Source organism: Microcaecilia unicolor, chromosome 6 (genome assembly GCF_901765095.1).
Source record: "Microcaecilia unicolor chromosome 6, aMicUni1.1, whole genome shotgun sequence".
Taxonomy (NCBI): Eukaryota; Metazoa; Chordata; class Amphibia; order Gymnophiona; family Siphonopidae; genus Microcaecilia; species Microcaecilia unicolor.
The window spans coordinates 157,469,567-157,483,319 of NC_044036.1; the positions used below are offsets into that span (position 1 = coordinate 157,469,567).

At 43.5% G+C, this 13,753-nt stretch overlaps 1 protein-coding gene across 1 annotated transcript in view; it reads left to right on the forward strand.

The window, feature by feature from the left end:
• Window positions 1–13,753, forward strand: part of DNAH12 (dynein axonemal heavy chain 12) — a 314,549-nt gene that overhangs the window by 216,311 nt on the left and 84,485 nt on the right. Inside the window, 4 exon segments of the mRNA XM_030206132.1 lie at window positions 3,643–3,723; window positions 6,629–6,805; window positions 12,176–12,307; window positions 13,660–13,749. Coding sequence (XP_030061992.1) covers window positions 3,643–3,723; window positions 6,629–6,805; window positions 12,176–12,307; window positions 13,660–13,749 — 480 coding nt within the window.

The following is a 13,753-nucleotide window of genomic DNA, read 5'->3' on the forward strand; positions in this document are numbered from 1 at the left end:
AGCATGAGAGGAGAGAAAATCAAAGCAGCGGCTGTGAACGGCGTGCTCAAGTATTTTGGAGAGGAAGGGTAGGAGGGAGATGGGGCGGTAGTTGGAGGGACAGGTAGGGTCAAGTGATGGTTTTTTGAGGAGAGGTGTGACTACAGCATGCTTGAAGGTGTCAGGGACCGTTGCAGTGGAGAGAGAGAGGTTGAGGATATGGCAGATGGCGGGGGTGACAGTATGAGAGATGATGTTAAGCAGGTTGGTGGGGATGGGATCAGAAGAGTAGGTGGTGCATTTCGAGGAGGAAAGAAGGCGAGCAGTTTCCTCCTCGGTGATGTCGGGAAAGGAGGAGAAGGAGGCCTGGGTTGATTGGTTGAGGGAGAGGGTTGAAGGGTGAAGAGGAAGAGATGGCTTGGTAGTGAACTCAAGGTTGATCTTTTGCACCTTGTCACGGAAGTAATCGGCCAGTGATTGAGGAGAGAGCGAGGGGAGGGTGGGTGCGGAGGGCACTTTAAGGAGGGAGTTAAGGGTGGCGAAGAGACGGTGGGGGTTGGAGCTGGGAGAATTGGTCAATTGGGTGTAATAATCCTGTTTGGCAAGGAATAGGGAGAAGTGGAAGGAGGATAGCATGAATTTGTAATGAAGGAAATCTGAATGGGTGCGGGATTTCCTCCAGAGGCGTTCAGCAGATTGGGCGCAGGAGCGAAGGTAACGGATGCAAGGGGTCAGCCATGGCTAGGGAATAGTATGCTTAGTGGGACGGGAGGTGGATGGTGCGAAGGTGTCAAGAGCAGAGGAGAGAGTGGCATTGTAAGCGGAGACAGCCTTGTCAGGTAGCTGATCAGGCGGGCTGGAACAAGTTGGAGCAGTTGACTGGAACAGGCAGGGATAAGCTGGATCCGATGAACTGGGACAAGCTGGAGCAGGTCGCTGGAACAAGCAGGGAGAGGCTGGATCAGGTAGACTGGAACAAACTGGATCAGGCAGGCTGGCACAGCTGAAGCCGAAGGACTGGAGCAGACAGGGAGAAGCTGAGCAGGCGGGTTGGAATATGCTGGATCAGGCGGGCTGGAAGAAGCAGGAGCAGATGGCTGGCAAAAACAGGGAGGAGCTGGATCAGGCGGGCTGGAGCAGGCTGGTGTAGATGGGCTGGGACGAGCTGGATGAGGTGGATCAGGCGGGCTGGAATAGATGGCTGGAACAAGCAGGGAGAAGCTGGATCCGACGGACTGCGGCAAGCTGGAGCAGGTAGCTGGAACAAGCAGGCAAAGGCTGGAGCAGGTAGCTGGAACATGCAGGGAGAGGCCGGACGAGCTGGATCAGGCGGGCTGGAGCAAGCTAGGGCAGATGGCTGGAACAAGCAAGCTGGGGCAGATGGCTGGAACAAGCAGGGAGAATCTGGATCCGATGGACTGGGACAAGCTGGAGCAGATGACTGGAACAAGCAGGGAGAAGCTGGATCCGACGGACTGGGACAAGCTGGAGCAGGTAGTTGGAACATGCAGGGAGAGGCTGGATCCGGTGGGCTGGATGGGCTGGCTGGAACAGCAGGGAGGAATTGGGTCAGGTGACCAGGAACACTCCGAACAGATGTACTGGAACAGGCCGATGGATCAGAGCAGGCAGGGAAAAGTTGGGTCTGCAGGCTGGAACAGGCTGGGGCCGATGGAACAAGTTGGGTCTGCAGGCTGAAACAAGCTGGGTCTGCAGGCTGAAACAAGCTGGGTCTGCAGACTGGAACAAGCTGGGGCCGGTGGACACTGCTTCTGTCGGCCCGACGCAAAGGGCGCTGGACGCAGCCAGACGCAGGCCTGGGCTGATGGACTCTGCCTCCCACTGTTCCTGGTCGCGCCTGAAGCCACCGCGTGGTCAGCAACTGCAATTCGCGCCCAGGCCATTCCGACCGGGGAGTGCGGCAGCAGCGCACGGGACCACGGGCGCGACCAGTGCGGCAGACTACGGCCTGCCCGGCCCCTCCACGCAGAGACACCGAGCCTGGGCTCCCCCGGAGTGCACGGGCAAGGCAGAGAGGCCGCGGGAGCCGGACGACAGTGGGGGAAGGCCGCAGCCATGCGGCAGGAAGGCGGCAGATAGCCGGGTAAGTCCTAATCCCTAGGGCCCCCGGAGCTCATCACGGAGCTTCCTACCTGGTGGCCATCTTGTTTCCTAGTTAGAAAGAGCTGTTGCTGGGAATCGCCCCGAGTCTGCAGTGTTTGCCTGCTCAATTCGGTCTGCAGACGCTATCCTCGTTGTGCTGCTCACTTAGCGCGGGTAGAGATGCAGCTCTCGGTAATCTCTGTTCATTTCGAGCAGCCCTGGGCATGGGCACTGCAGTTGGAGAAGGGAATTGCAAGCTAGCCGCCATGAGGGGAGTTGGATCGTGGTCCTCCACAGGGATTTGTTTCGGCTCTCGGTCAGAGCGCTCCTGGCGTCCGGCTGTTTTCTGGAGATGCTGATCCCGCCTGGAGGAGGTATTCCACCTCTCCAATGACAACGAGGCGGTTCACCACTTAGGCTGGATCTCACACGGGCTCGATCTGTATGGGCGCCACTCGATCGATGGCTTCCCCTTTTGCAGTTCGTTGGAATCTAGGTCTTGGCCGTCGGTGGGCAGATGGCTCCGATTTAACTCCTGTCCGACCCGTTTCAGTCTGGTCAGGGATGTTTGTTAACCCACTGGATGGCTAGGTGGGTCTGTACACTCTAGGGCTCAGCCGCTAACGGGCCACTGGGTCGCGTGGTGGCGCGGACACGTTCGTCTGAGACTCACTATTTACCTCCTGAATCTTTGGGATCCGTTTGGGTCAGCTAAGTAGTTCGGTTTTGATTTAGCTCCTATCCGGTCTGTTCCGGTCCAGTCAGGGATGGCCTAGGTAGGTCTGTTCGATCAGGACCTCTGGAGCTCGTTTGATGAGCTCCTTACCTGTCGGCCATCTTACCTGCTGGCCAAACTAGAAAAAAACACTTTATGAAATATTCTCATGCTGGAAAATTCACCATTTGGCACAGTCAATATTCAGGCATGGGATGGGGAATTTTAACTTGTTAGATTTATGCAATTAAAAGTAAAATTTATCCATATATATCTTCTGAATATTGATCCCTCTTTGTGAAACTGAGTCTTTACTCTTTTCCCATTCAGAAAACTGCATACTCTGCAGTTCATTTTTATATGTACAAATACTGTATATTGTTGAACATTTTTTTTGATTGTATAATATATAGTTTGGAAATGTTTCTGGTTCTGATAGTGGTCTCTTAATGGGCTCTTCTATTTGAATAACCAGATAGATTTTCACCTGAATTTTTGGAACTAGTCTTTTAGTCCAGTGTGATTTATAGAAATAAGCATCAACAAACAAGATTGAAAGTTAATCACAGATGTATTGAATTAGTCCAATGCAGTGGTATCATCTTTGTTGATTCGTATTTCTAGAAAAAGTTACATGATGGTTCATTCACTGATAGTATAAATGTTTTATGTAGAATCTACTACTACTACTTCTACTACTTATCATTTCTATAACGCTGCTAGACTTACGCAGCACTGTACACTGGACATAAAGGGATAGTCCCTGCTTGACAGAGCTTACAATCTACATTTGATTAATAAAATGTATTTCAGTGTGAAATTTTTATAAGGAAATGTTGTTCTAGGTTGGTGAGATGAAGAAAGAACTAGTGGATTTACAACCCAAACTGGAGGAGGCTAAAGTAGACAATGCAAATATGATGAAGGTAGGTGAAAGAGTGTTATGAGCTTAAATTGCAAAATCACATTGATTGGATTGAATGGGTGAGATAACTAAGATAATTATTTCAAGCGCCAATAAAGTTCTTGTTTTATCTTCCAACTGTGTCTGCTTCAACATTTTTTCCCATCATTTGGTGGGGTAGAGAGAGTGTGGAGATTCTGGGCTACCAGTTGGAGGAGGGAGGGAGATAGAGTGTGGAGATGTTAAGACTAGCAGTTGGGGGAGGGAGAAAGAGTGTGGAGATGTCAGGCTACAAGAGGTGGGGGAGACAACGTGTTGATGCTGTTAAGGGGGAGAAAAAGACTAGCCAATTTTTAGAACCATTTAACCAGCCAGGAGCCAAATGGCACTGAGGGTTCTTTTAGTAAGCTTTGGCGCAGCACATGACAAAACGAGACTACTGCCAGGCTAGCACCCCCCCCCCCCCCCACCCCTTGGTGGTAATTTCGGATTTGGTGCACACTCATTCTGGCAGTAGAAATTATGTATTTCTTTTCTACGTGGCATTTCAGGCGGTAATTGAAAGTTAGCCTGCACCACACGTGGAGCACGTGAACCCTTACCACTGGATCAATAGGTGGCATTAAGGGCTCAGGCTGTAAATAGGTGCATGCTAGTTTTAATTTTAGTGCATACCCATTTCCTGACCCATTAAAATAATGTCCTTTTTCCAAGATGTGGTAAAAAATGCCCTGACACTCGCCCACATCACCGCAGGCCACTTTTTATTGCAGCTTAGTAAAGGGACCTCTTAACCAGCTATCCAACAGTATTCTGCAGTAGATAGCCAGCTATCTCTCACTAAATATTGCTGGTTAGCGCTTAGCGAATAGCTGGTTAGATCGTGCAATATAACCAACTATCTGCTGATATTCAGCGCATCGCTGGCTAAATTTGGCAGTCAAGTTTGGCCGCCAAAATAGCTGTTCGGCTGGTTTAAACATAACTGGCTAGTGCTGAATATTGGCTTGGCCAGCTAAATTTAAACTGGACAAAAAACACCCATATATTCAATGCCAGTTACTGGAAACGGCCCAACATTGAATATCAGGTCTCAGAACCAACTGCGGGAGACAGCCCAGCTATCTCCCATTGTCTAAATATCGACCCTAGAGTGTGGATATGCTGGGCTATAAAGGGGGAGAGAATTTAAAGATACTGGGCCACAAGGGGGATGAGGGAGAGAATGTGGAGATACTGGGCTAAAAGGGGAGAGAGACAATGAGGAGTTGGTATGGAGAAGGGGGGCCTGCAGGCTAGTGGGGGGCAGCATGAGATAAAAGGAAGATGCTGATCATTGTGAAACCATCAAGGAGAAGAGTAAGATGAAGGTTTTGACTACAGAGGGTAGAAATGTGGTAATGGGAGTGGGCAACAGACAGAAGGGAATAAGAGGCCAGGGAAATGGGAGAGCTAGTGAAGATGGACTGGGCAGGAGGTGAGACAAGGAGAGGAAAAGTTTGATAGATGAAAAGTTAAAAAGGAGATTGAGGTCTGCTTTCGCACTCTTCTTAATGCTGGTCTCTTCAAGACATCCAGATATGACTTTGCAGACTCAAGCCACCTGCAAAGCTCAGTTGGGGACCAGTTAACCAACTGGACTAGGAACAAATCACTCAGAACCAGAGGCTGAAAACTGTGTCCATCCACCTGCTGGAGAGAGAAAATACTGAAGAGCTGGACTGAATGCCAAGAGAGATATGGCTTCTCAGTGTTCAGTTCTCTCTCTCCACCTGCTAGTTGATGAACACAATTATCCCACAGGTTCTGGAATAGTAAGAAGCTAGTAAAGTAAAATGATTAAATATAAAACTTTAAACCAATTAGACTCCTGGTCCTGGAGTACATCAGGATAAATTAGGTGAGCTATTCTTAGTAAATCAGGAGTGTCTGCAACCATCCAAGTGGAAAAATAATGAAAAGTAAAAATGTATTAATATCTTTGACTTTTAGAGATGTTGTTAAAAGAAATCCTTAAAGCTTATTTTACAATAAAAGTCTTGTCCTTAGAAACAGGCATCTCCAGTTTTGGGGGAGTTGGATTGGAATAGAGCCATTGGTTTTGGTTGGACTTTGATACTACTTGACCAAATTTGTAACATTTTGGTAGATACCAGCTTCCTTAAGAAGTACTAATTAAAATATTTTTCAAATAGCTAAATGAGCTCTTAAATCAAAATCATTAAGATTCCCTTTTTGGCCTGATTTTAATTTAACATTTGAAGAGAAGATAGAAAGGATAATGTTTAGGGCAGAGGTTCCCAATCTTATTGGTTTTGGGGACTCCTTTTCTACATCCAGATATTTTGGGGGCCTCTAGTCTGTCCCCACCCAATATCACTTGCTTCCTCCAGCCTCTCTGCTCTAGTTCCTCCTCCCTATGTTCATCCTTTCCCCATCAATATCTTTCCCTTTCCCAGCCACACCACTCATTATCAATCTCTCTTCTTAAGCCACTGTGACCCAAACCTGTGCACTCAAGCATCCTTCTGGCTTTGGCTGTTGCCTTTTCTACCTGTTTGGCCTTGAATCTGCAATCTCCCCCTCTTGGCTTGGCAGTGTGGGATTAGGCAGTAGCATTTAGATCTCTTTAGAGGTAAAGTCAGCCTGCTCTTTTTTTCAGCAGCTGCATTTTGGTTATCTCCCTTTTGTAGGACTCCCGTGATGGCCTCTGAAAGTCCACGGACCCCAGGTTGAAAACCACTAATGTAGAGTTTTCAATAGCTTCTACTACTTACTCAAACCATCATCATTATGTATTTAAGCAAGTCAGAATGTTGCTTTGCTGATCCTTATTAGAGGCATTATATTGGTATATATAAAGTATAATCACCAAGAGCTGACAAATTAAAACTGTGATCACTAGTTCTTATTTCTTTTATCCACAGATTATAGAGAAGGAATCAGCCCAAGTGGAGGCAAAAAGTATAATCGTGAGAATAGATGAGGAAGCAGCTACACAAAAAGCATCAGAAGCTCAGTCCCTGAAGAATGAATGTGAGAGTGACTTGGCAGAAGCAATTCCAGCATTAGAGGCAGCTCTCTCGGCATTGGATACCCTAAAGGCAAGTGAAATAAAATTAAGAAATGCTGCATTAATTTAATTGTCCATGCTTCTAATTATTCAGTGGTGTGTGAAATGATATGAAGAAAGTAATTTAAGAGTAGAGTTCTGTAATTTTTATAGAGCTTTATTTTATAGAAGTGAATGATAAAACAGCAGATACAATTTTCTGCTTGTTTTTATCATTTTGGTTTTTTATTTATTTATATGTTTGCAAATATTGAATAAAAGAAAAATCACCAAGCTATTGCTTGTACAGAATATGACATGAAATTATCCTTTTACTAAGGTGCACTAATTAATTACCTGCACAAGTGGGAGCCCTGCCTATATCCAGCCCTGCCTTTCCACTGTGTATTCCCCCCCCCCCTTGCAAATACGCGCTATGTAAGTTATGCAGGTATTTGCAGAATAGCATATAGGCATTGTAGAGTTAAGTGTTAATATTCTAAAAATCTAAGAGCGTAAGTGCTAATATTCTATAAATCTAAAATGTAACGCACACATAAATGTGGGTTCCAAGTTATAGAATTGCAGTTATACCGTCTCTTTGAGAAACTCATAGTAAATTTAATACAAATCAGAGAAAATGTTTCTTCACTCAACATGTAATTAAACGCTGGAATTCATGGCCAGAGAATGTGGTAAAGGCAGTTAGCTTAGAGGGTTTAAAAAAGGTCTGGACCATAGGCGGTCGGTGACCCAGCTGTTTGGGGAGGCTAAAGGGGGCAGGATGGGGGCGGGGTCAGGGATGGGCCCTACTCCATAATTGCCTTACAACACGCAGAAACAAAAAGTAAAATGGGAGGGAAGGAAGATGCTGGACCAAAGTGCAGAGATGCTAAGTGTAGTCTTTCTCAAACATTGAAGAGTACTACCTTAATTAGTGAGATTGAAGGCTAGTGAGTGAGGGTTTTCTTGCAGTGCATTCGGTGTATACAATTTGTCAAGATGGAGAAGAGATTGAGTCCTAAGGAAGGTATTGACAAGCAATAAACGCCTTCATGTGCATGTAAAAATGGATTTGTATATCATGGCATATCATAAGGAATACAGTAGGCAGTAGAACATTAATACACCTAATGGAAAACTAAAAAAGCTAAATTAGTACAGATCAATCCTACACAGAATCAGTACTAACAGAATACCCAGCCTTTTTCAAACACAGGTAGACCCTCAAGTATAGAATAAGTAACCACAAACTAAAAACAGAAATATGTAGACAAAAATTACACTGATCCCCAAAGAATCTACATTCTGCATATGGTGCAACACCAGAAAAATAGGAACAGTGACACATGTCCCTCTGTACTATGCAAATATAAAAAGAGCAGATGTAAATTTCAAAAACTGACATAGTCCAATTGCTGCATTATACATTAACAAAATGAAAATAGAAAATAAGATAATACCTCTTTTTTTACTAACTTATTACAGTTTTTAACTAGTTTTCAAAAGCTAAAACATCCTTGCTTAATTTAGGACAAGCATACTTTTAACAGCATAATGTCTAGACCTAAAAGAGGAGGTATTGATCTCCGAAAGTTAGTCAAAAAATGTATTTAGTCCAATAAAAAGATGTCACCTTATTTTCCTTTTTGTCTTTTATTTACATTTATTAACGTTTTAAGTGGACTAACACAGCCACCACATTATTTCATCCTAAATTAAAAGTAAAATTCTTTTTTTTTTTTTTTTTTTTTTACCTTTGCTGTCTGGTCACTTAATTTTTTTTTTTTAATATGTTGGCCCCAGTCTCTGGTTCCTGCTTTCCTGTCTTCTTTTAACTCTTTCCAAGGGTCTCCTTTTTTCTCTTCTGTCTTCTTCACCTCCTCCACTACATCCAACTCCAGCACTGATCTGTTCCTTTTAGCTTCCTTCCATTTTTTTCTGCCTGTCCATTCTGATTTCATTCATGTTATCCAGACTTTAATCTCACTTTTTTTTACTGCGTCTACATACAGCTTTCCATTTCTTTCCCCTACTCTGGCCTCTCATTCTTCTTCCCCTTATTCCCCAGTCTTTCAGTAACTCTTTCCTCTCTCCCCTTCCTTCCTTCCTTCCTTCCATCCAGCATCTTCTCTCTTTACTCCTGCAATCCAGCATCTTCTCTCTCTCCCTTCCCCTACAACCATCCAGCCTCTCCTCTTTTGTCTCCCCCCCCCCCCGCCAACCAGCAATTCCTCTCCTGTCTTTCTCTCTCTCCCCCTTGCTAGCCAGCATTCTCTTTTAATTTGTCTCTCTCTCCTCCCCCCCCCCCCCAACTAGGTAGCATTTGCAGCACAATATCCCTCCTGTTGCACTTTGCTTGGTCTGCGCTAATAAACAAGCATGGCAGAAGCATGGGACCGTGGCTCTCTGCCTGCCGCTACTGCTTCCTGTGCCGACCCAAAAGTTAACCTCAGAGGAGGCAAGAACGGCACAGGAAGCAGTAGTGGCAGGCAGAGAGCCATGGTCTCGCGTCTCTGCCTTGCTTGTTTATTAGCGCAGACCAAGCAAAGTGCAACGGGACAGGTATTGTGCTGAAAGGTGGGTGGATGAAAGGGGCAGAAAGAGATGGGATAAGATAGGATGGGAGGGGCAGTGGGGCCCAGGAAAGATTGCAGTTGGGGCTCCAAGCCTCTTATAAGGGGCGCCTATGGTCTGGACAGCTTCCTAAAGGAAAAGTCTATAGACCATTATTAAATTGACTTGGGGAAAATCCTCTGCTTATTTCTGGGATAAGCAGCATAAAATGTATTGAACTTTTTTGGGATTTTGCCAGGTATTTATATGACCTGGATTGGCCACTGTTGGAAACAGGATGCTGGGCTTGATGGACCTTTGGTCTGTTCCAGTGTGGCAATACTTATGTACTTATGCAACTTATTTATTTATTACATTTGTACCCCGCTCTTTCCCACATACAGCAGGTCCAGTGCGGCTTACATAGTAAAAGAAAGCATCTTACATGGTAAAGAATACAGTAAAAACAAGGAAATGTAGGAACAGTATTATACATTGTGATGATCATAACTACTTACATTATGAAAGGCATTACTTACAGAATATTGTAAGTTATGCGCACCCCTATTGCATTTAGGTGCCCACCATTATGCCAGCTCTATGGCTGGTGTAACTTCAGGTGTCTAAATTTTAGGCACATTGACAGCAGATTGTTAGTATTCTAAAATGGGACCTTGGCACCTAGGTTCCATTATAAAATAGACACCTGCCACACAGCCTAGGAACACCTAAATGGAGGCACACTTATAGAATTGGCCTTTATGGGGAAATTCTATAAATGGCGCTGAAAATTAGATGCCAGTAAAAAATTGGCTCTCAGTGCTGTTCTATAAAGGGTGCTCCAAGATGAGCACTCTTTATAGAATGGTATTGAGCATTGAATTCCATGCTCAAGTTTGGATGTGAAGACTTAAGCCAGCTGAAGCCTGGTATAAATCCTGGCGCGCAAGTTGGGCATGGATCCCTGCTATTCTATAAGACTGTACACATCTTTTGTGCATGCTCTGACCCACCCATACCCTTCCCAAGACCATGCCCCTTTTGAGTTGCACACGATCCAATTTAGACACCCATTGTTACAGAATAGCATACAGCTAAATCGGCACCCAAATCATAATTTGTGCCAAATAAATGCTTGTTAACTCCAGTAATTAAATCATTGGAACCCATTAACTAATTACTTTGGTTGCCCAAATTTAGGTGCCCTTTATAGGATCCAGGGGTATATATATATCTCAGAGAGAGAGAGAGTGCATGTATTTCTCAAAGAGAAAGAGTCAGAGAGAGCAGAGCTGGATTTAAGATTTGAGGACCCATAGACACGACTGAAGGACGAGGGCAGGGATTCTCTCTTGGAGTTCAAACAGCCTAGGGGGCCCCTGGAGAGCAATGATAGGGTTGTTAGCCAAAGTACCATGGTTGTGCCATTTGAAATGGTACCAGCAGATGTCTTAAAGTTAGTGATATAAGGCTCCTGTATTGCTTGGATACTTGATGCTGTCATCATTTGGCACCCTAGGCAGTTACCTATGCCTAATTCCAGGCCAGAGAGAGAGAGCATATGAATTTTTCTAAGAGAGACAGAGAGAGTCTTAGTTTCAAGCCTCTAGCTTGAAAATATTGGACAATTTGGGTTGAAAAGTAACCTATGACCTTCCTATGAGCAAGGAAATATCCCCTGCAAAGTCTGCTTACATTTACTCAAATAGTGTCAAAATACATAAAGAACATACAAAGAATCAACCTTTTGAAAATATATGTATATATGTGAAGGGCAATACTGTAAAATGGAACCTAGAGGTAGGCGCTACTTATGCACATCAGACACCATTAACTGACAGGCACCTGTGTGCACTAGGCGCCATTCTATAAAGTAGCATCTAAGTGCCATAGCTCCTAACTGCAATGATGGTGTACATGTGGGTGGAGCATGGAAGAGACATGGGCGTGACTCCCACTATAGTTTATAGAATACTATGAACTATGTGAGTCACTTGGCGCACCTAGGCAAACCAACTTAGGCTGCCATTGACAATGACATAAGAGAGCATGCTTAAACATGGGTGTGCCAATGTCGACATTATGCTAGTACTCTGTAGCAGAATCTTGGTGCCAGAATGTCATTATAGAATTTGTGCTAAGTGCACAGCATTGGGGCACCTAGACTGAGGTGCCAATTTATAGAATTGTCACCATAGATTTTGGTATTGATACTAGAGCAATGTCTTCAATGTGTAGAAATTAGGGTCAGTGTAGTTGATCCTTTTTAATTGGACTAAACATATTCATGACTAACCTTCAATATCTAGCTCCCATAATCAGGTTAGTGAAACTGCTTTGTGTTCACTGACTTGTCAAAAACTAGTCAGATATATTCAGTTAGTCATCAATTTGATGCTAAATGTGAATTGTGAGCAATTAAGTATTTACAAATAAATGCCCTTTTAATTAATTATCACTTACAACCAATTTGTTAACCTTTATTTCTAAATATTGCTGCTAAACATTTTTTGATAGGCCTTAGTACTTTAGCATGTTGTTGATTATGGTCCCAGCAAGACTGTCATTTCTTTGTATGCTGAAAGGACTTCAGCAATAGATACATAGAGCTGAAACTTTGAAAGCATTAATTATACTGGAGAATTCCAGGCACTATATTTTATGAGTGGGTTTGTTTAGTATTTTTTTCTTTACATTACTCTGTTTACGATTTGGTGAGGGAATTTTATATATCTGGGTATACAAGCACACTTATACAGAGGAAAAACCAGTGCTCCACTGGCAATTATTAATCCAGGAGAATGGTTGTAATCTATTGGAAACTGTGCTATAGCCAGCTGCTAACATTTTATTACTTTTATTTCAGCCGTCAGATGTTACAATTGTAAAATCAATGAAGAATCCACCATCTGGTGTCAAACTAGTAATGTCAGCAGTATGTGTCATGAAAGAAATAAAACCTGAAAGAATTAATGATCCTGCAGGGACAGGACAGAAGGTAAAATATCTGCAATTCATTTGCAATAGTGTATTTTAATTCAGATAGTATTTCAGGTTACATAGGGGGAGTTTTAAATGCATAATTCTTGCCCTTATAATATGATTTGGGTTCATATATGTTTTCAGACTTCTCTTTTTCTGTTCAGATCCAGACATTATTTGTTTTTGGTGCATATGTTGTAATTTCAACATAGCCGACATACAGTAAACCATGGCTGTTTTGAAGAGAGAGAGTTATTATGTGAAACCACAAGAAATTTTGAAGCTATTGTTCTCCATAATTTGGGGTTAGGATGCACTGCTGTGTTTTTATTAGACAAACCTTGTAGGCTGACAGGAATTGTTTACAAAATGGAAGCTCCATACTCTACTGCAAAGGGAATGCAAACATTTCCCAAAGAACCATTCCTTCAGTTAAATATAGCAGAAAGGGGCCCTTTTACAAAGGCACAGTAGGCTGTATGTGCTTGTAGTGCACACCAAAATGAGACTATTGCCAGTCTAGCGCATCCCCTAATTTTGGATTTGGTGTTCGCCCACACAACCGCAGGCCACTTTTTACCATGGCTTAGTAAAAGGACCCCAAAATGTAGTCTATTTAGAATATTCATTCCTTAGAACAGAATAATTTAACAGTGTGCCAAAACAAATAATATTTCTTTATGCAATAAAGTTCCTCTTATTCTGTAACTGTTGGTGTTATACTTTATTTTCTGCATTGAATTTTATACAATCAAGTTTACAGTGTGTTTATAATATAGACTTGAAATAGGTGCCTACTTGTCCGTCACATCTATGTGCACTGTTATAATATTAACCCCCCCCCCCCCCCCCCCCCCCGAGTTTTCATCGTACCTATGTACTATTCAAGGGCCTTTAGCATATTCATTCATCAGAACTACTTTGACTAACATTTATTGGGTGCTTAATAAAAATGTTTTCTTAGGGAATGGCACAGTTGCTTACTGGCACAGACAGTTTGATTCCTAAGTGAGGGCTTCCACTTCCCTGGCCAGCTGGCACTGGGGATGCTGTGGAGGTAGTATTCATAGCACCTGGGGGTGGAGGGAGCCATAGTCATCATGCAGTTGTGCATCTAGTGGTCATCTTTGAGCTCATGATTACAGACTTTTGGAAAGGCTTTCACTGCAATGACTGGACTAAAGAGTAAGTTGTGAGGAGGTATAAAGTAGAGAAAAAATACCACAATAATTACAATTGAAGGCTTATAGTGTCAGATTCTAGCTTTGGTTCTGATTGAGCTGGAAGCCAAAAAGAGAAGGAGGAAACTGCAGGGTATAAAAAAATGTTTATTCTCTTATAACAGTTTTCCCATATTTTTGTTTGAAGATCCTTGATTACTGGGGACCTAGCAAGAAACTATTGGGTGATATGAATTTCTTAAGAGACCTCAGGGAATATGACAAAGATAACATTCCAGTAA